The sequence below is a fragment of the Pelophylax lessonae genome, assembly GCF_965119305.1.
Source record: "Pelophylax lessonae genome assembly, chromosome: 1".
Classification (NCBI taxonomy): Eukaryota; Metazoa; Chordata; class Amphibia; order Anura; family Ranidae; genus Pelophylax; species Pelophylax lessonae.
The window spans coordinates 370,309,491-370,332,401 of NC_138768.1; the positions used below are offsets into that span (position 1 = coordinate 370,309,491).

Here is a 22,911-nt window from a genome sequence, read left to right on the forward strand (position 1 = left end):
TATACATATTACACCTCATAAACCCCATATTATGCAGGCACTCTGGTGGGAGCTGGTCATCATCTCCTATGAATCCCCTACTGTCCACCCAGTGGCCTTACACTCATACGCACTAATAAACCATAAAAGACCCTGAGAGAAAATGGCACCTCACCTTAAAACCACATTGGGTGAATGAGGTGCTGAGACTCTACAGGGTAAATACCATAATAAAAAGAGAGCTATTGAACCAACCCTATAAAGTAACACAGATCAGTGAGAGAACATTGAAATCAAGAAAAGATACATTGTAACTATCAATTAGCAACAATGGTCCTTTATGGTTTATTAGTGCATATGAGTGGAAGGCCACTGGGTGGGCAGAAGGGGATTAATAGGGGATGATGACCAGCTTCCACCGGAGCGCCCACATAATATGGGGTTTATGAGGTGTAATATGTATACTTTAGGGGAAATTTTAGGTTAGTGGTTTACTTATAGGGAGGTTGTTTTTATACTGCGATTTTTTTTCAGATTGGCTAATAAATTATTTAGAAGTACCTAAAGGGTGTTTTCTGATCTTTTTCTTTTTTCTTTTTTTTTTTTTTTAGTACACAGAAGAGATCACTGTGTATTTTAGTCATGAATATTAGCCAGGGTCACATTTTCAGTATCTAAAATCAATTTGTATGTGATAGCTTCTCCAACTTCAAGTGAAACATGATATTGTGACTTCTACAGCCATACAAAATTAAACTGTGTAAAAAAATACATGCAAGGAATAGGCACTTTAGTCTAAGGGAGTGTAATTGACAGTTGGACAAAGTTCACTACCTAAATGTGAATCCACATCAACAGGTTGTTGGATTCTTAAAACTGTTATCCCATACAATAATAAAAGTAATATTGCATTTTGTTTTGGCTACTGTAGACCTGCTATAGCCAGACCGTTCTCTTCTAACCACCATTGTTCCCTGATAAGTGTCCAGTGGAAGGACCGTTTCCCTTTTCTATGGAAGAATTCACAGGGCATTCCCTGCGCACAGTGCTGCAAGTGATCATCCAATTGCTTGCATTATTTGCAATTATAGCAGTATAGAACCAGCATTACCTATGTAAAAAATACTTTTACATGTTCTGTTGGTCCATAGGAAGGCAAAATTGAACCATAGAGGTGCAAAGAGCAGTCTACAGAGAACCTCATATGTTGAAGCTGGAGAAATGTATATAGACGGGGTAAACCCTCTATTCTCAACTTCTCTGTCCCCATATTTGTCTGGATATATGTCTGTATGTTTCCCTGGGTTTGCTTTATTTGGATCTTCTTTTTTCTACCTGTAACCCCAGTAACCTTTCTTGGTATAACTTGTGTATTCTTTGACATTCTTTGATGCTCTTAATTAATTTTGTGGCATACCTTCCTGAAGCAAGTTTGCTATAAATGTTAATGTTAATTGGAATTCTTCTGCAAGTCTTTGTGAAGAAGATATACATCATACCTCCCAACTTTTATCACACAGTATGTAGGCAAATGACCAGTGCCCACCACAGTCCTATTTACATGGACCACACAAATCTAAAATGCAGAACATGACTTGGCTAAAGCACACAAATGCTGTTTGACCTCTATTTTTTATTTATATAGGCTTTTAAAAATAACAAATGCAGTAATATAGAGGTTGGATCAAAGTTAAGTGCAGCATAACAGTTTTGGTAGGAAAAAAGTCGATTTTGTATAGGAATGTACACATTAGACCAAAAAGAGGGACATCTGAAGCTGCACAAGGGATATAGACATTTGGTCTAAAAAAGAGAGACAGTCCTTCCAAATGACGAACAGTTGGGATCTATGATGCACAACGAATGCTCCTTAAAGGGTAGCTCCGCTTTCGTGGGAAAAAAACTAGCAAATAAAGAAAAGATGAATAAAGAAAAAATAGTATAGCTTATACACTTGCGACACAAGTCATTTTGTAATTCAATGTGACTAAGAAGGACCTTTCCTTTTCAATCTGCAGCCGCTGTAATTTTTTGAAAATGCAATGCAATATGGCTGCCTGGAGGTGTTCTGTATACAGAATGTTTACTGACCACACCCCAGAAACATAATTTCCTGCTTGTGTGATTGGCTCATTGATTTTCCCCGATGTCTGCACTAAGATGCAAGTCAGGTTTCAGGCATTCCCTAGAACAAAAATGTCATTTTTGGTGAGTTACTCCTAATAGGAACATGTCTTAAAGGGATGCAGACCCAGCAGATTTCCTCATTAGTGCCTTGCAGGTGCACAGCTGATTGATAATTATGAAACCACACAGGGATATTTTTCAGAATAACAAAAGGTAGGAATCTGCAACAAAGTTTGTTATAATTCTTGCTTCGTACATATATTACCCAGAGGAGAATGTTTTTTTCTCAACAAAAGTGGAATTAGGTTTTAAATGTAACCTGTCACAGTAGAATTCTGTTGTGACTGTGGGTTTAGAAGAACCATCAGCATCTGCTACATGTAAGGTGGCAGAAATCTTGCTGACTGTTTCTGTATTTGGACAGTTTTTAGAAAGTGTTACAAGGCCTCAAAGGCTGAAATCATTTCACAGACAAATTTAGGATGACTTATATCTAAATGGTGACAGAGAAGAATCCTATTTGTGTGTAACACTTATTTTAGAGTTGTAAAAAAAAAAAAAAAATAGGTAATTAAAGTAGAACTAAAGGCAAGACTTTTTTTTGTTTATTTTGGTTAGAATAAGGGAGGGGTATAGCCCCTGTCGGTCTTTTTTTTCCATCTGTGTCCCATTGGGGAGATTTTCCTTCGCTTCCTGTCCCATAGACAAAACAGGAAGTGAGAGCAAATCCCTTCAAAGTGAGGGAATCCTGGGGTGTCACCAGGGCCACCAGAAGATTTGCCCTCTATTCCCATTCTGGGGACAACCCAAAATGTGGGATTTTCCTTTCACTTTTGATGATAATGGTAAAAAGGACTGTAACGGATCAACTGGCACCCCGACTGGATACCTCCATTGATGGATGCTCCTAGTGCTTGCCGAGGGCTCCAAGCACTCCACCAGACACCATAACCATTTCAGACCCCACGAACCACCGCAGTTTGGTTGGGGTCTCTTCGTCTCCTACCCACCCTGGACCTACGACAAGGCTCCAGGTTCCAGTGGGTGAACCTCTCTTTCCCCAGAGAGTGGAACAGTAACAGGAACAAGCTCTTACAAGAGCTTAGTGATTATTCAAGGGAGTATGAAGAGCATAGCAATCCCTTGTAGCAGATTCCCCCAATAAGAGACAGAACTCTAGATTGTGGGTGAAGTAGAACTCAGGGTTTAATGGTACAGCTGCTCTTTTATACAGTTTTCCCCCAGAAGGTTACCGCCCAGGTGGACCTTGTTGGGAACAGGACATTAAATTCCCAATCCAATAAAAAGTTTTAGAGTTTTAGACTCAGTCACTCCCATACAGGGTACACAATCCATTCCCTCTGCCTGATTACATTATCATATGCGGATGAAATTGTATACAGAAACAGAATTAACCTGAACTAATTATCTAGCCATCTGGACATAACAATGTGAGGTCATTAACATTTAACAATGGGACAGGCAAAGTTCACACAATACACATCCCACCTCAAAACAGACAATAGGACAAGACTGCTAATGACAGTCTAAATGTCTCCTATATTGAAGTACATGGAAAACACATTTCTATGATTATTTAGGTGTCACAGACTTCATGGCAACAGGCTAAAGGTCTGCCAGTGTAAAGTGGGGTCAAATCTTCATATTTCTTGAGAGACACTGTTGACAAATATCACTCTCCCGCTTGAAGTCATCCAAACCATACTCCCAGTGTCCCCCAAGTATCTGTCTCTCACTCCCAGTGACGGTGAGTACCTTCATAGGACAAATAGAGAGGGTGAATCTCCCTAAGGCCTCTTTCACGTGCCCGTTTCGATCAGGTCCGCCTGTTCGTTTTTTAGGTGGACCTGATTAGATGGTCCATTCACCCCTAAGGACTGGTGGCTGTAAAGGGACCTGTGTTCGTTTACACCACCCTAACTCCAGTCCGATCCAGTCCCCTAAAAAAGAAAATGGAAGGGGATCTGTTCTCCTCCATGTAGGCAGATTGGATTGGAGGGAAATCTGGTGTAAATGGACAGCGGAGTCTGGTTACACCCGTCCGCCCATAAAGCAGGCTGTGTCCATGTTCACTCTGCATAAACTGAGTGGACACAAACCTATCATTTGCCCACTCTACTCTGATCAGCAGGGGATCAGCGGACAGATCCCCAGCTGATCAAAACAGAAGGTTCCCGTGTGAAAGGGGCACAGACAGAAATAAAAATCTGACAGGGGTTTTAATCCTTCTCCACTCTATCCAACACTAAAAAAAAATTGCCTTTAGTTATATTTTAATGCAAGAAGTACAGTAGAAATGCAGTACACTTTGAAAACTCTACAATGGTTCAACCTTACCCGGAAAGAAAATGAAGGAAAGGAAATTTTGTAACACAGAACATATTACTACTGTGCCTTTTAAGTAACAAATCAAATCTAATCTTTTACAGGCAATGTTGGCAAGAGGTAATGGGGATTCATCCAGAAAGAAAGATGATGAGGAGCATCCAAGACACCGGCTTATACCACTGGGAAGGAAAATCTATGAATTTTACAATGCACCTATAGTTAAATTCTGGTTTTATACAGTAAGTTTCTATATTTGCTTAGATTATTATTATTATTACTACAACAGTACATAGTAGGGGTATATATATATACTGCACAGTAGTAGGGGAAATTCAAAGGGAGTGCTAGCTGATTAATATTTCAGATGTTTTTGATCATACCTAGTACATTAGTTCACAGATATAATAAACATACAGATTATTGCCATACTAATAATGTTCTAATAATGTTATTTAACCCCTGTATGTCACATTAAAGCTTTGTTCACACAGGCTTCAGCTAGTACAAGAGCAGTGTGCAGCTAGTTTTTAGGAAGAAAACATTTTCAAAGTTTCCAACAACCTTCAGGCAGGTTTGTTAAAGCTTTTAGGCTCTGTTCACATATTGGGGTCTCAGATTGCAGGCAGAATCATGGCGATTCTGCCCGCAATCCCGAATCATTGCAAATCGCGGGACTCCCGTGCGATTCCAGTGACTTGCAATGGCACCCCAAACGCTGCACAATTTTGCCACGATTGTCGCCCGACTAATCCTGGCAAAATCACACAAACAGAATCGTGGGACGCCTGTCGTCCAAAAGAAGTTCTTGTATTTTTTTTGGGCGACAGGCATCCTGAGACTCTGTTTGTGCGATTTTACCATGATTCATTGAGCGACAATCGCGGCCAGATTGCGTTGCGATTGGGGTGCCATTGCAAGTCTTGGGAATCGCACAGGCGTCCCGTGTTTTGCAATGATTCAGGATCGTGGACAGAATCGCGGCGATTCTGCCGGCGATCCGAGACGCCAATATGTGAACGGAGCCTTATCATTCTGCAACATTTTGGAGAGAGTGATACAGATGTTAACTGGAGTACCGAATGTCACTTTTACCATACTGCCAGCAGTATTCAGTAGTCTTCAGCACTTCTTGAAATTTGTTAAAAGCCTGATGAAACCTTCCAGCAGCTTGTTTAGCCACTTCCCCTCTTGCATTTGTTTACCCTCTATGGCTCAGAGCAATTTTTACATTTCTGCTATGGACTTGTTTTTTCAGCAATTACTTTGACAATACGTAAAGCGGAGTTCTACCCAAAAGTCTAACTTCCGCTCATTTGCTTCCTCCCCCCCTCCGGTGCCACATTTGGCACCTTTCAGGGGAGAAGGGGGAACGGGTACCTGTTTTTGACAGGTACCTTTCCCTACTGCAAGGAGACGGCGCCGTGGCGGTTTCCCTCCTCCTTCCCCTGTCGTCAAGCCAATCCGAATGCAGCAGCGTTCCGCGAATGCGCATTAGGGACCAGCCCGTGATGCCGCAAGGCTTCACTGCCGGGTTCCCTCACCGGCAATGGCGGCGGTGGCAGCACCCAACAGCCGATGGAAACATCGGCTGCGGTGGCGACATCACTGGATTCCAGGACATGTAAGTGTCCTAATATTAACCACTTAAGACCCGTAAGATTTTACCCCCTCCTGACCAGGCCCTATTTTGCGATTCGGCACTGTGTGACTTTAATGGACAATTGCGCGGTCATACGACGCTGTACCTAAACGAAATTGACGTCCTTTTTTTCCCACAAACAGAGCTTTCGTTTGGTGGTATTTGATCACCTGTGCGATTTTTTGATCATGCGCTATAAGAAAAAAATGAGCGTAAATTTTGAAAAAATAACAATATTTTTAGCATTTTTTTTTATATGAAGTTCCCAAAAAAAAAAATGCAAAAATCTAAATTTTTTAACATTTTTAGCCAATTTGTTTTCTGCTACATATGTTTGGTAAAAAAAATTGCAATAGGCGTATTTTGATTGGTTTGCGCAAAAGTTAATGCGTTTAAGGGAAAGATTTTTGTCATTTTTGTTGTTTTTTTTAACGAGTAATGGTGGCGATCTGCGATTTTTTTTGCGGGACTGCGACATTGCGGCGGACAGATCGGACCCTTGACTGACATTTTTGACACTTCTGGGGTTACCAGTGACATTACTACGGTAATCAGTGCTATAAATATGCACTGTTACTGTAAAAATGACACTGGCAGGGAAGGGGTTAACTTTATTGAGAAGGAGGGGTTACGTGTGTCCCTAGGGGCTTGTTTCTAACTGTAAAGGGGCGTGGCTTTTTGTGTAACAACAGAGAAATACGATCCTGCATAGCAGAACCATATGATCTTTGTCATTACACAGGGGTGAATGGCAGGCGGCTTTGTTTACATCTGCCGCCTGCCTTTCTCCCTCTCCAGCCGACGATCGCGAGTGACCGGCGGACATCGGGTCCTCCGGTCACACGTGCGGAGATGTTAGGGAGTGAGCGAGGGCGGGAGCGCGCCTCCGGCGGTGCGCTCGCCCCCTAGAGCCTCACAGGCGAGCGATGTAGATCTACGTCACTTTGCCTGTGAGGGGCTGACCGCCAACGTAGATAGTCGTGCGGCGGTCGGCAAGTGGTTAAAAGTCAGCAGCTACAGTATGTGTAACTGCTGACTTTTAATTTTTGGAGGGGGAGAGGGGAGGCTGGAACACCAATTTAACCACTTGCCCTCCAGAAGATTTACCCTCCTTCACGACCAGACCATTTTTTACAATACGGCACTGCGTTATTTTAACTGACAATTGCATGGTTGTGTGACGCAAACAAAATGTATGTCTTTTTTTCCCACAAACAGAGCTTTCTTTTGGTGATATTTGATCACCACTGCGGTTTTTATTTTTTTGGTTACAGACAAAAAAAGACTGACAATTTTGAAAAAAGAAACAATATTTTTTACTTTCTGCTATAAAACATATCCAATAAAAAAATAGACTTTCTTCATCAATTTATCCCAATATGTTTTCTGCTACATATTTTTGGTAAAAACAATCTCAATAAGCATATGTTGACTGGTTTGCTCAAAAGTTATAGTGTCTACAAACTATGGGATATTATATTGATTTATTTTTTATTTTTTTACTAGTAATGGCAACGGTCAGTGACTTATAGCGTGCCTGCAATAATACGGCAAACAGTTGGGACACTAATTGACACTTTTGGGGACCAGTGACACTAATACAGTGATCAGTGCTAAAATAATGCACTGTCGCTGTACTAATGACAATGGCTGGGAAGGGGTTAAAAATCAGGAGCAATTATAGGGTTAACTGTGTGCCTAGCCAGTGTTTTCTAACAGTGTGGGAGGTGCTTTTACTAGGGGAAGGCATTGATCCACGTTCCTGCTTCGCAGGAACACAGGATCAAGGCCTTCCTTTACTGACAGAATGGCTTGTTTACATAGGCAGATCGCCGTTCTGGCTCTCTGCCTAATAACTGGCAGGTGCTGGCGGACATGGACTCCGCGGTAACCACAGATCAGCTCCCTCTGTGTCTAATCGTAGTGGGAGCAGGTCACCGGTGGCACGCAGGCACACTCCAGACCTGGAAGTGTCAGATCACGTACTAAGTACATGACCCGGTGCAAATCGGCTGCCCTGCTGCAGTATATGCACAGTGGGCGGTCTGCAAGTGGTTAAGATAACAAGGCAATACATATATTTGATTTTATAAGGACAAACAAGGTTTTCTTTTCATAATATTGTCTTGCAAAATTTTCTTTTTGCTTTGCATGCCTTAACAAAACAAAACAATGTAGCAAAACTAAACAAAATAAGCTTTTTCTATTTTTGACCAGTATAAGTTTGAAAATAAATAGTGTTACTATAAATAAAAAGTAAGCATGTAATTCTCTAATTTGTCCTGTTTAATATGACACCACAATTATGATTCTGGTGCAAAGAATTGCAAAGTTATTTACACATAAATTATTATTTTTTCCCAAATTGGGGCCTTTTAAATGTCAAATATGTAAATATATGTTTAATGTGTAAAAAATATTAACAAACAAAATGAACAAAAACGAAAAAGTGAAATATTAAGGGTTAAAAAAATAGAAATTATAGTTGAATGTAGAAGGAGAATAGGGAGTTATTTAGGGCTAAGGGTTAAGCAGAGGTATATTTTATTAAAACAATAAATGTTTCTAATTGTGAGGTTGCTTTAATTGATATCATCTGCAGATCAATATTCATCATTTTGAATGAACAAAATAGATACAAAAGTAACAATGTTACTCTGCGGCCCCGTTCACACTGGGGCGATCCGACTTGCCGGGGCGACCTCATAGGTTGCGGCACGCTGCTCGCACCGCGACCACGGAGCGGCCGGCACGGACTTCATAACATTGAAGTCTATGCAGGTCGCTCTGGGTCGCCCCAAAGAAGCTCCGGACCCTTTTTCTAAGTCGGAGCGACTTGTGTCGCTCCTATTAGAATGGGTCCATAGCTTCTCTATGGTGAACGACCTACGGCGACCTGTCAAATCTTTCTATTTCCCTTCTGAACAGTGTTGTTGATAAATGTTTGTTTTTGTGGGTTAAATAAAAGCAAATAGACTGTGCAATCTGCAAGTTCAGTTGCACTCAATTTCCCCAGAGGTAAAATGGGGCAAATCTCTGCTGATTTCCATCATCCAATAATATGCATTCAAAAATGCTTTTCTTAAAAGAAAATTTTAAAAAATTTCCCTGCACCTGATTGGGTATTCTTTAAAAAGTGAAGTTTTACCATATTACATTTACTAAGGAAAATGAGTGCATCTGCACCAGCAAAGTGCACAGCCTATTTGTCTTTAGTAACTAAACCCCATTGAGTGAGACTGCACTGCCAGAGCTTCTCTCTACATACAGCAACTGCAGCTTTGAATAATCGGAGCCAAGAATTGCTGTGAAATGGGAGGAGGGGGATCCTGGCAGCTGGATAGGACAATACGTGCTACACACGTACAATGATGATTACTTTTTTTGAGCATATGTAGCACATCCAATGTCTCGAACTAGTTAAAGTGACAGTCAGCACTCCCATTTAGATCTTTATTTAAAGTGGTTGTAAAAACCCTTATATATACACAGTGAAGGGACTATGCTTGGTTGATACACAGAGATGAAAAAAGTTCTCCTACATAAGTTGTACCAGTCTATCTGCAGACTTCTCTACATTTGTTCAAAGTGCTGAATGTAAAAGCTTGCCTGAGAATTCAGAAAAAAGGGGGCGGAGAGCTGAAGTTACAGATTTCAGTGAGAAGAGCTCTGAGAGCTGATTGGAGAGAAGAGATACATCCCCCCCCCCCTTCGCACAGCTTACAGGAACAGAACTAAGGCTGTCAATGTGCTGTAGGTCCCTCCCCTGTCACTGTGACATATGCTGATAGCAGAGGAATAAAGCAGCAGACAGAAATTACGCTTAATGTTTTTAATTGAGAGAAGTATACACTATGCCTGACATTCCCATACTGGAAATACAAATACTTTGTAAAACTTGCAGTATGCACTGCTCTAATACTAGCTGACATCTGTATAAACAAGGTCTAAAGTATCAATTGCAGCAAAAACGAATATTTGACATAGGGAGAAAATTACTTACATAGGTAAATCAGTTGATCATCAATGGCTTCCACAAGCCATTTTCTCTCGTCCTCTATGGCAGACATAGATTTACTAAAGCTTTTTAACTTGCTTTGCAAGGGAAACTACACTTTGCAAGGGAACTTTCCCCCGGGCGCTTAGTGAATGTGGTGAAATTTAACTTTGCAAGTATACCCAATTATATGAAAGGAAAAGAAAAAAGAAAAACAGCATTTTTGCTTGCACATGGTTGAGTGATGTAAGTAAACAAAATGCAACTTCCTTTGCAAAGTGAACACTCTAATTTTAGTAAATCACCCCCACAGAGGTACTGCCACCACAACACTGAAAGAAATATAGAATGTGAGAGCAATTTTTAGATATTGAACACACTAAATATAAAAAAAGGAATATAATTAAGAGAAAGAGTAGGTTGAAAACAGGGGAAAGTTAAAGCCAGGAAGGGGGTTTCCGTCTCACAGAGTCAACCACCTGAAAGGTATTGAATCTATGGGTCCCAGAATCTCCCAAAGGCCTACATCCTGTAATTTAACAGATTATTTTTCATTGATCAATTGCCAAGAGAATTTTGATTTCACAAAATCAAATAGGAAAGACATGATCTGGCTATGGAAATTCTAGCTGTGATAAAAAATGCAGGATATCAGCCTCCTGGATCATTTGGAAATCTCCCTACTAAACCTTTTTAGCAATGCTTAAGATGAGGGTTTGCTAAGATTTAATTGGGTAAGGGAAAGTATAATTCTGATCCAGAATCACCTAAATTTAGGGCAACACCACCATATATGGTATAACATACCTTGCAGTCTGCATCTTCGCAAATATTTGGGTGAAGCATCAAGCACAGAGGAGAATCGGGATGGAACCATACAAGTTCCATCTTAATCTTACCTTATAATTTTCTTCAATATTGAAGTATTTTTAAATGATTTAGATTCCTAGATACTAATTTCCGCCATTCTGCCAAATCCATCTCCTTTCCCAGGTCTTGTTCCCATTTATCCATATAGGGTAAGGATAACATATATTGTGGAGATATAGGCTGTCATCCTGTCCAGATTTCTGCAAAAATATTCAAATGATATCATTGTAGTCAGATCCGTTTGTGATTCAGTTATGATCCATGTGGGATGAGGGTTCAGAGTGTGGAAATTTATTAGTTGAGCTAATTGTGCAGCATGTAAGTATTTTATGAGACCTTGCATTCCCAGTGCTCCACGGCATTTAGGGGTTTATAGCATCCGCTTATTAATTCTAGACTGTTTATTACCCCATATTAAGTTTAACAATCTCTTTTGGAAAGAAAGAAGATCAGATTTCAAGTTATCTATTGAGTTCTTTCTGAAAAGATATAAAATCAAAAGACAAAATATTAATATTAATATTAATAGAAGGTAACCTCCCAAACCATGAAAGTGAGGAACTGAGACCACTTCTGAGAGTTTTTTGAATAGGGAAAGAATAGTTACATTTATACAGATTCTGAAAGGAAGAAGCTAAGTTAATGCCCAGGTAAGGGAGGGCTGCTCATTTTTACAGATGTAAATTATGTTAAAAAGGCATTTAGTTTCTTTTTACCTTTTTTTTTTCTTTCTTTTTTTTTCTATATTTAAATATTCTTATTAATGTTCAGTCCCTAATGTACACTTGTAAATTATTCTTAATATATTCCATGGTAACCTATGTTAATTCCTATGGGTTTATACTTAAATACACATAGGACACTTATGGCCTTTATTGTGCATTTCCAAGTTGCTAATTGTGTTTCTTTTCTTTCTCTTGTAAATTTCTATGATGGAAATTTCAATAAAACTATATAAACAAAAAAGCTTTTAGCAGGCATATCATCTGGATGTACTGCACGCTTATAAAATAAATTATTTTTGTATAGTAGCTTCTAAATAAAATTCAGTTTACAAAATTGTTGCTCTGGTTAAACACACTGTACACATTATAGTAAACTGAGCCTATTGCAGTCTTTGGAGAGAAGTAAGTTACACAAAAGGTAGCAGTAAGCTACATTAATGCCTATGTGAATAAGAAAAAGTTCACTGTGGAAAAATGGATACTGTCATTACGAATTTCTTCTTTGGAAAAAATAAATAAAAAAATGCTCTGACTTCACTGTGACTTTCCTTTTTCAGGTCAGTGACTCAGAAGCAGTTTAAACCAGAGACAGCCAGGAAATTGGCAGTATGAAGAGGTTAGATACTTGAGAAACCCTCATTGATGGGATGGCAGTGGGTAGTGACGGAGCTCCATTTTTTAATAGAAGCTGTAACACTTACGTTTGGGGGGCTTTCCAAAAAAAAAATTGCAGGCAGCTCTGTGATTGAAACAGGCACCACTAAAAAAAATCTGTGGTTCAGCTACTCTTGCATTTTGTCCCATGAAAACATGCAGCACAATTTCCTGTTGATGGGAATGTGCCCTAAATCAGTGGTCCTCAACCCTGGTCCTCAGGGCCCACGAACAGGCCAGGTTTTCAAGATAACTAAAATACATCCCAGGTGATATAATTTGCTGCTTAGTGATTGCAGTACTCTAGTCTGCATCTCCCCAAGGTAATACTTAAAATCTGGCCTGTTAGTGGGCCCTGAGGACCGGAGTTGAGGACCACTGCCCTAAATGATTGTGTTGCAGTGAAGCTTTTCTCTTACGCAATTACCTAAATTAAAATACAAAATAAGGTGCATGCCATTACCTGCAGCTTTAACCAAAATTCTCTTCAAGACCTTGCCATAATCCAAAAAGATCCAATGCTAATTACTGTACAACTTGCTGAAAGTCTGAATTTACATTGGCTTACATACAGTACATTCAGCCCTCTCCCACCCATTTAGGAAACTGGCAAGTCAGTTTTACTAAGCACTGGCACATGGCAGGTAGATGTGAATGATTTCCCATACCCCAGGGAGTGGGTATTCTTTGTTGGGATTTGGTAGCACTTAGAACGGGTTACAGCAGAGCCAGATTTGACATTAAGCATAACAGTCTTATATGGAGGAGTATCAGCTCTACTCCTACAGCTGCTCCTGTACCTTGAGGGGGACCCACCCTATCAAAATAATCCTTCAGTGAGCTGATGAATACTTCATCCTTAGGGAACTTACAATAAACATCAAGTCATTGGTCTCCATGGCACACCTGGTATAAGTATACATTTGGTTAAAACATACCCCTTAATGGTAACTTGGTCCCTTCCTACAACCCTTCGAACAGACTAGTAAGGTACAACTATATTCGATGAAGTGTCCTCACTTTCAGAAGACTGGGGGAAGTGCCCGCTCCTGGACACAGTACGTACCCATTGGGCTGCCCAGGAGCTGGATAACCTTCCCGGGAATTACCTCCTTATGTACCGCTTTCTGATATTGTTTATTATAGCGACCTAGTAATCTAAGAAAGAATTGTAGATTCCACTTTCCCTCTACGAATGTTAACTCCCTTCAGAAGACAGCTACCCTACCAAACTGAATACGGTAGTTAGGCAGATAAATGTTCCTTACTGTTATTTTATGGTATGATGGTGAATTGCACACCCGTATACATTTGTACTCTTATGTACTGCATTTCTTGTTTATGTTCATGTTTGAAGATTTCAATGAAACCAATTGAACCAAAATAAAATAATCCTTCAGAATCCTACACCAGGTAGTCATCAAAAGGATTAGTTATAGCCCTCTGTCTAATTAAAAATAATGAATTTACACCATGTAAGATGTATTTTTGCAAACTAATCAATGTAAAACAGTCTTGTATTTTGATATGATGACTTTTTTTTATAATACTGTTGTGTTTCTCTTTATACAGTTGGCTTACATGGGTTATCTTATGCTCTTCAATTATATTGTATTAGTAAAAATGGACCGCTGGCCCTCAATGCAGGAATGGATTGTTATATCATATATCTTTACACTGGGAATAGAAAAAGTGAGAGAGGTAAAAACACAGTGTAATTCCAAGCACAATTTCTTTTTTTACTATCATGTGTTTCGTATCATTGCCAACACACACTATAATGTCTTTCGTATTCTTTACATATTAAGGTATCATTAAATGCAATGTTATTTTTAGGTGTTATTTTCTCTATAGTTCTACTTGAAGGTAATATTTATCTGTGACTTTATATTAGGGGGCTGCGTTGAGTGATGATTTTCTTTTTAACATTCTAGCTCATGGCAAATTAATTTCTGAAATGTTCAAATTGTAAGGGCTCGTTCACCCCATATATCAGGGGTCTCCAAACGTTGTTTGAAAGTTGCGGAACTACACGTCCCATGAGGCATTGTAAATCTGACATTCACAGACATAACTAGGCATGATGGGAATTTTAGTTCCTGAACAGCTGGAGGGCCATAGTTTGGACACCCCTGCCATACGTGAATGAAACTTCATGGGAACTGATGAGAAGATTGCGCAGATTTCACTTGCAGAGACGTGAGTTTACATCAGATTCACATCACTTTTCATGCGTGTTTCAGTGGGTTTTTTTTTCACGTTGACATCAGTTTCCACGCGCATCCGTTATGTGTCCCATTCACACCAATGTTGATGTCATATCAGTTTTTTCCCTTGCAGAAAATTGCATACACGTTGTAGATTCCTGTGCAGAAAAAAATCTGCATGTTGTGGTGTGAACAGGCACATAGAGAACAATTGTTTTTGCTGTGCCCTTGTAGAATGCCTGTAGTAAAACTGATGTCTCTGCACCATGGTGTGAGCAAGGCCTAAGGGTGTTTTTCAACAGTCCTTTTACAGCAACATAAAACTTTTGCCTAAAAAATGTATGTGGAAGTTAGGAGACTGGCCACTAGAGGTCTCTAAAATCTCATGAATTGTGCTGTACTATTAGTTCCGCTATGAACTAATACTTTTAGTGTGATAATAAGGAAGTGATGATCAACAAGCATGGGGAAAAAAGCTAATTTTGTTGCACAATACACTGAGGACTGTCTGAATTATTTAGCTATGAGTTATAAGGACAATCAAAGATCTAATATAGTTAAAATACGCTAGGGCATATTTATTAGATAATGAATGAACAGCTGCCAATCAGATTACAAATGGGTTATTTACATAATTATTAAGTGCATTTACCATACACGCATGCACCGAATCTAATTCAATCTAATGCAATTCAAATATCTGGGAAGGTATCAGTAGGAAACATTGCACATACCATATAAGGATGACAGTGCCAATCTGTGTTTAGACAGTGTTTCTTTGAAGATGGCAATGCTTTGTAGATGGCACTGATTTTTAAGAATGGTACAAGTTTAGGACTTGCTGCACTCAGTCACTATGTTAGCAATAGACTGGTTTTCCTGCAAATGCAGTCAAACAGGTTGAATACAGTGCCAAAGCAGGAGACCCTAATTTAAATGCGTAGATTCAACTGTTTTAAAATATACTAATATGACTGTGTGGCATTATTTATTAAAAAAAAGAACCCTACTCACATATTTCCAGTGCTTGTTAGAAAGTTAAGAGGGGAAAAAAAGTGGAAAGATAAGAAGTGATCTGCAATAGTGATATAGGAGAACAACCAATCAAAGATCACCAAATACGTAATCTGACTACAGTAAACAGAAATCTGATTGGCTGCTAAAGGCAAATGAACTGAACCTTGCACATGCCACTTAGCAATTGTACTGCCTTACAAAAAAATATAAAAATAAATGCAGAATATAATTGTACACACCAAACAAAATTGCCTATCTGTCCAGAGTTTTATTTTTTTTATTTTTTTTTTTTTTAGAAAGCTGTATATAAGCCTCCCTAATAAGAAGTCAATGTATTTGCAATGCCATTCCTTGTACATTAAGCCATATGTATTGTACTACATTATGTGACTACAGCCAGTGATGTGAGAAGGTTATAAAATCTGTATGTATTTGGATTATATAAATCCCAGATTAACATAAATCAGTGGACTTTCTGACTCACTGTGTTGGAGGTTACCCAATGATTTCCTTTGCCTGGAGTTGCTCTTTAATACACGCAAAAACACCAAGGAGTGAATTTATTTGTCCTGTGTTAAAAAAGAAAAAGAAAAGCACATTTTTGCTACTAAACTGTAGAGAGGAATTATCAGATATTAATAATAACTAAATACTTACCTGTCATGTAAGTGTGGTCAATTTTGGCTTTTAAAATTTGTCCCTAAAAGCAGGACAGCTGGGGACAGCTGTTGAGTAAAGAACATGGACATACAGTATTTTTATGGTTCTAAAGAGGAATGGTTGAGTGCTATGCACAAAGACTATTTGCCTGGTGATCTATGTCATAGTAAATAGGATATTAAGGACAAAAATCATGAAATTGAAAAGGGTTTTATGACAGACAATTATTTATGTGCTCAGGGTCATTATTAACTTTTACCAAAAACGTGGAAAGTTTATCATTATCAGACATTACAATGAAGGCCCATACAATAGGCAGTTAACTTGCATGTGCAGCCCGTAAATGAAACATTCCAAGGGGATGATAGGCAAATAAACTGTGCACTTTGCAAAGTTCAGTTGTATGTGTAGTTGCTCCAAAGCTTAGTAAATGAGGTAAAGCTTCACTTTCCAAAGATTATCCAATCACATGCAAGGGAAAAAAACAGCATTTTTGCTTGCACATGATTAAATGATGTAAGTCAACAGAGCTTCTGCTCATTTACTAAGCTCTGGAGCAACTGCTCTTGTAGAATGCAACTGCACTTTTCAAAGTGCACATTCTCTTTGCCTTTAGTAAATAAATCCCCAAGTGTCAAATACACAGAAAAAATATATTTTTCCATGTTAGACTAATGACCTAATGAAAAGTGCATTTTTCCATTACTTTTTTCAGTTTAGCAAATGTTGTTTTAAATTATTTGCAAACCCAAAAGCTATACTGTATTTCAGTGTGTTTAGCACCATGCCTCACTGTATAGAGTTTTCTTTTTCAAAACTTTTGTGTATGCATCTGTAGCAGAGTTTCCTACCTGCTCATCGTCCTTAGGTTCTTCCCTACTAGGAAGGCACCTAGGCTGGATGGTTTACCTATAATTCTATAAAATAAATGGGGGAACTTCTTGCCCTCCATCTGACATCACTATTTACCCACTGCCTAGCTGCTGACCAGCTGCCCTCTTCTATGAATGCGGTTCATGTAGTCCTTATTAAGGATGATCGAACGGTTCGGGTCGACCATCGGTTCGACCCGAACATTGACTGTTTGAGGTTCGGCCGAATTTAGAACTTTTTGCTGAAAAAGTTCGGAATTCGGCAACCAGAACCGACCAAAATGCAATGGGCCAGGAAATGGGCTTTAAAAGCCTGTGATTAGACCAGAACCATTAGTAAAAGCCAATTGAGGGGGCAGGAAAATGCTAGGAATGTGATTGGAGTGACTAGGGGGTCCGTAGGCCAATCATTAGTGAATACGCCCCCCAGTATATAAGATAGCCCCCGCCAAATTCCTAGCATTGTAATACAGGGACATGGAAGAGAGTGGAAGCAGTTCTGTTAATTTTACTTTAAAAGTGTCATTTAGCATTTATTAGTGTGAGGAAAGGGATATCTAGTGTAGTTAGGGTGCTATTTTCCACTTTAGTTAGATGCAAAAATTTAGTTTCTGTAGGGAAAGTGTTAAGTGCCAGGGTGACCGTAATGTAGGGTGAACTGACACTGACTGCAATGGCAGGGTGACCAAACCCTTCCATATCAGGGTGACCGCTATAGAGAAAACATTGTTTCTCTTAGGTCACATTCAGTGCACTAATATGGCTTCTCGCCGGTCAGCCTGCTTTTTGGCTGCAGGCGTTTATAGGGATTTTTGGAGGACAAGTTTGGAGTCAGGCATGACATCTAAACTTGTGTATTGGGGTATATATACACACACATGTCTGTATACATACACCTGCGCATATATAGGTGTGGAAGGAGCAGAAAACTATACTTGCGCTAATTAAATAATTAACACCAATATGGTTACGCTCCTATCACACCAATATATGTGTATGTGTAAAATACATACAAGTGTGTGTGTATATATATACCCCTATACAGAAACGCTTGCTACAAAACCGGCAAGGTGTGAAAATAGCGAAGCCATATCCCGTTCTATAAAATACATAATACAAACAATCTTTTTTTTTATGGTTCTGGACATGCTACAGAGCTGAAACTTCACAGGTACACTTTTTTAGACCCCCCAGACACTAAATCCAAAATTCTAAATCAAAAAAATCTCTCTTTTTTTTTTTTCAATAATTGGCTCTCTATCAAAAATGACAATTTTTAAGAACTTTTTTTGTGTGATTAATAGTCCCTGGGGCATGACCCAGAACCCTAGGCACTTTTTAGGGGCATTTATTGGGTTTTAGGGCTTCAAAATGCTGTTTTTTGATTACCGAAGTTCGGGTCCCATTGATTTCAATGGGGTTCTGAAATCCGGGCCGAACTTTTGGGAAGTTCGGGTGTTCTGGTCGAACCAAACTTTTCAAAAGTTCGATCATCCCTAGTCCTTATTTACAAACCCTCCAAAGACCCTAAGGCTTGTGCCTCTTATAGACCAATTGCCTAAAAATTGTGACCTCAAGATTCTTACCAAGCTCCGTACTGGCAGATTGAACTTTTGCACTCAGTGGTTGATGCAGATCAGACTGGGTTTATGGCTTATAGGGCCACAGACATCAACCTACGTAGGTTATGTAGTTATTCATGCTCTAGATGTAGAAAAGGCATTTGACACTGTTGAATGGCCTTACCTATGGGAGGTTCTAAGATGGAAGGGGTTCCCTTGATTTTCATACTTTGGCTGCAAACAATTTATCAGAACCCTATAGCCGCGATTAGACTATGAGGTGGTTTGTCATCACCATTTACCTTCATTAGGGGCACCATGCAAGGCTGTCCTCTCTCTCCAGGTCCTTTTTCAATCGCTATGAAGCCCGTGCCTGAGGCCCTGCAAGTTTCACCACTCATTCGGGGTTTAAGGATTGCATGACTGGAGGAGAGGGTAGCCTTGTATGCGGATGACTTGTTGGTCCTAAATTATGCGGGTCCCTCTTTCAAATGGCGTACTCCAGACCTTGGAAGAGTTCTCCTCTATCACAGGGTTAAAGGTTAACTGGTTGAAGTCTCTGCAATCCCCAATTGACCCTGAAGCCCGCATCTCTGCTTTGCCAACACAGCCATTGTAATGGGTTGAGGAATTCAGATACATGGGGGGATTATTTCTCGTTGTGCTGCTGACTATGTCCGTCTTAATCTTCTGCCACTGTATCAGTCTACTAAGGCTCAGCTGAAAGCATGGGAGAACCTACCCTTGTCCCTATTAGGATGTATACATTTAATACAGATCAAAATACTTCCGAAATGTACTTCTCTTTTTAGGCACTCTCCTCACTGGATTCTGAAATCCTTTTTTTCCCAACTAAACCAGCTTTTTTCTTCCTTTACGTGGGGATCCAGCCCTCCAAGACATAAATTGTCCACACTAATGAGACCCACCTCCAGGAGGGGGGAGGCCTAGCCCTTCTGGACTGTTATAAATACTTCTTATCCACACAATTGGTAACGGCTAGTGTGACCACTAGAGACACTCTACAGCTAGGTGATGGCTGTGCTGAATTCTTTGGAGGCCCTCCAAAATCTCCTTTTCTGAGGTCCGAAGGCCCCTTACTCCTTGACTCCCTCTATGGATACTACTCTTAAGGCCTGGAAAACAGGTCTAGCTTCTGAAGACCTATAAAATAATACTGTATCTCCGAATGCTCCATTGTGGTGCAATCCAAATTTGTCTCATTTTTATACATTGCCAGATCCATAAGTTTAGGCTAAGTACAAATCCAAATCGCAAGGTAATCCCAGCACAACACACAGTGCATGTTTGTGTGCCATTATCCTTCAATAGCACCCCAAATGTGAAGCGATTTTGCCGCGATTGCTATGCACCTTTAAAAATCACATGAAGCTTGCCACCTGAAAAAGAGCAGCAGCTACTTTTTGGGCAAAAAACACGCGTGTGAATGGGCTGGCCCTATGCGACACACAAAACTGCATGCAAATCGTTCAAACAGAGCCCTCTTTAAATTAATTTAGCTGTCAGCTGGGGAATTCCCGCTGATGGAGGAATATAAACAAAGCAGCCAGGATTGTGTAAAAACAATATTATTGGCTCCCCAATATTTATATCAGGCTCTTCAGGTATGGATTGTAGTGAGGACCCCACACAATAAAAAAAGGCAATGTTTATACCACACCCATATGAATTTTAGGGGGAACCCGATGAAAAAAATACAAGATAAAAGCATGAGGTCCCACCTAAAATTCACCCCAGATTCAAACATAAAGTCTGCCTGGCCAAGAAAGGAGGAGATGATCGGATGCAAGGTCGGATGCTGATTTTTCAGCATGCTCATTTGACAGAAGCCAGTCATGAGGGGCTTCCAGATTCTCAGCCCCTTACATGCACACCCCCACAATCACCAGGGTTGTAGGGAAGAGGCCCTTTCCATCAATATGGTGCAAAGTGCCTTCTCAGGTCCCCCCTGGCAAAGAAATCCTCAATGTTGAGAGCATATGGCCTGGTATGGTCCAGGAGGGTGTACCCATCACTTGGTCTGTCAGGCTGCATGCTCTGATAAGGAGGGTAGGGTACAGAATTTTGGGCGGGACCCCTCACAGTTTTAGTTTTGTTCACTTTTGCATGGGGAGCTACTTGACATTCATACTAGACCCTCATGAAGGAGAAGGGTCTGGTATGTATTTTCAGGGAGAAACTCATGTCTTTTAAACCCATGTCTGTGCATGGGTTCCCCAATAACATGTATACCAGAAGCTCATCTAGGTTACTGGTCTGGTGTAAATGAAGAGAATCCCTGACCTCCTTGTTTGCAAACAGTATAAATTGCCAGCAATTTAAATGCATTTTTTCTTTGCAAATATTAGTTTTGTTATAGGTTATGTACAGGGCCGGCCCTACCATGGGTCCCAGTGGGACCATGGGAACCAGGCGGCACTTAGAGAGGGGCGGCCCCCGGCCGCCTCTTCTCTTCATCGGCTCAAGTCAAAAAAAAAAAAGGTCCGCGCCGCTCAGGAAAGCCCGTACACGTTCGGCTATTTCCAGGAATAGCCGAACATTTACAGGCTTTCTCGAGTGGCGGCGGCGCATGCGCGGTGACGTGTTGGCGCCGGGCAGCGCCATTTTCAAATCTAAAGCCTCAGGAACAGGTAAGTGACACCCCTTCACAGCCACACTACCTGCCATTAGGCGGGGCTGCGGGCATACTACAGAAGATGCAGTGCCATGTATCATCCCCGCAGCCCCGCATTCTCTTCTACAATGCCCGCAGCCCCGCATTCTCTTGTACAATGCCCGCAGCCCCACATTCTCTTGTACCATGCCCGCAGCCCCGCATTCTCCTGTACCATGCCCGCAGCCCCGCATTCTCCTGTACCATGCCCGCCACCCTGCATTCTCCTGTACCATGCCCACAGACCTGCATTCTCCTGTACCATGCCCGCCGCCCTGCATTCTCCTGTACCATGCCCGCAGCCCTGCATTCTCCTGTACCATGCCCACAGCCCTGCATTACCCTGTACCATGCCTGCAGTCCTGCATTCTCCTGTACCATGCCCGCAACCCCACATTCTCTTGTACAATGCCCGCAGCCCCGCATTCTCTTGTACCATGCCCGCAGCCCCGCATTCTCCTGTACCATGCCCGCAGCCCCGCATTCTCCTGTACCATGCCCACCGCCCTGCATTCTCCTGTACCATGCCCACAGCCCTGCATTCTCCTGTACCATGCCCGCCGCCCTGCATTCTCCTGTACCATGCCCGCAGCCCTGCATTCCCCTGTACAATGCCCGCAGCCCCTCATTCTCCTGTACCATGCCCGCCGCCCCGCATTCTCCTGTACCATGCCCACAGCCCCGCATTCTCCTGTACCATGCCCGCAGCCCTGCATTCTCCTGTACCATGCCCGCAGCCCTGCATTCCCCTGTACCATGCCCGCAGCCCTGCATTCTCCTGTACCATGCCCACAGCCCTGCATTCTCCTGTACCATGCTCGCAGCCCTCCATTTTCCTGTACCATGCCTACAGCCCTGCATTCTTCTGTATTATGCCCGCAGCACTGCATTCTCCTGTACCATGCCCGCAGCACTGCAGGGCACTGTTGTACTATAGACAGGAGAGAGCCTGGTGCGCTCATCTGCCCAGTGTCTACTGCTCTGTTCTGCTCCTGCTGTCACTCCGTACACACTCACACCCCTCTGACTGCTTCCATAGTCCTAGAATGTGGGGGCCTTTTGGGGGCGTGAGTTTTTTTTTTTTTTTGGGGGGGGGGGGGATGGGATGGCAGCATTTCATTCTTGGACCCAGGCAGCACAATGTCTTGGGCCAGCCCTGGTTATGTACAATGTACAGATACACCAAGGAATGTTATATTTGATATATAGCTTTAAGCGTTATCAAAACCTCTGCTCCCTGTCAAACTGATTTTTATTTATTTTTTTGCTTTGGTTCAAACCCCACATGGCAGTGCCCAACCCCCATGGCATTTGTTTGACAATCCCTTGCCTATTAGCCTAGAAATTGGCCACAGAAGGGTTTGGATTCAGCACCCAAACTTGGGTAATACTCTTAAACCTGCCTCAAACCGAATTCAGATATATTCATCGTAATCCTTAGGTCCCTTTCACACATGCGGAACGATCTGGTCCGCCTGTCTGTTTTTCAGGCGGACCCGATTGGACCATACATTGCCCTCTATGGAGCAGCAGATGTAAACGGACATGCGTCCATTTACATCCGCCTCCATCCGATACA

The 22,911-nt window shown here is 41.2% G+C and overlaps 1 protein-coding gene across 3 annotated transcripts in view; it reads left to right on the forward strand.

The window, feature by feature from the left end:
• Positions 1-22,911, forward strand: part of TRPM3 (transient receptor potential cation channel subfamily M member 3) — a 552,760-nt gene that overhangs the window by 441,603 nt on the left and 88,246 nt on the right. For all 3 annotated transcript variants that reach the window (XR_014225124.1, XM_082252764.1, XM_082252765.1), the window contains 2 exons: positions 4,557-4,694; positions 13,913-14,041. Coding sequence is in view for 2 of the 3 variants with exons in the window: in XM_082252764.1 (XP_082108890.1) it covers positions 4,557-4,694; positions 13,913-14,041 (267 nt within the window). In the remaining variant the exon portion in view is untranslated. The remainder of the gene's footprint in view (positions 1-4,556; positions 4,695-13,912; positions 14,042-22,911) is intronic.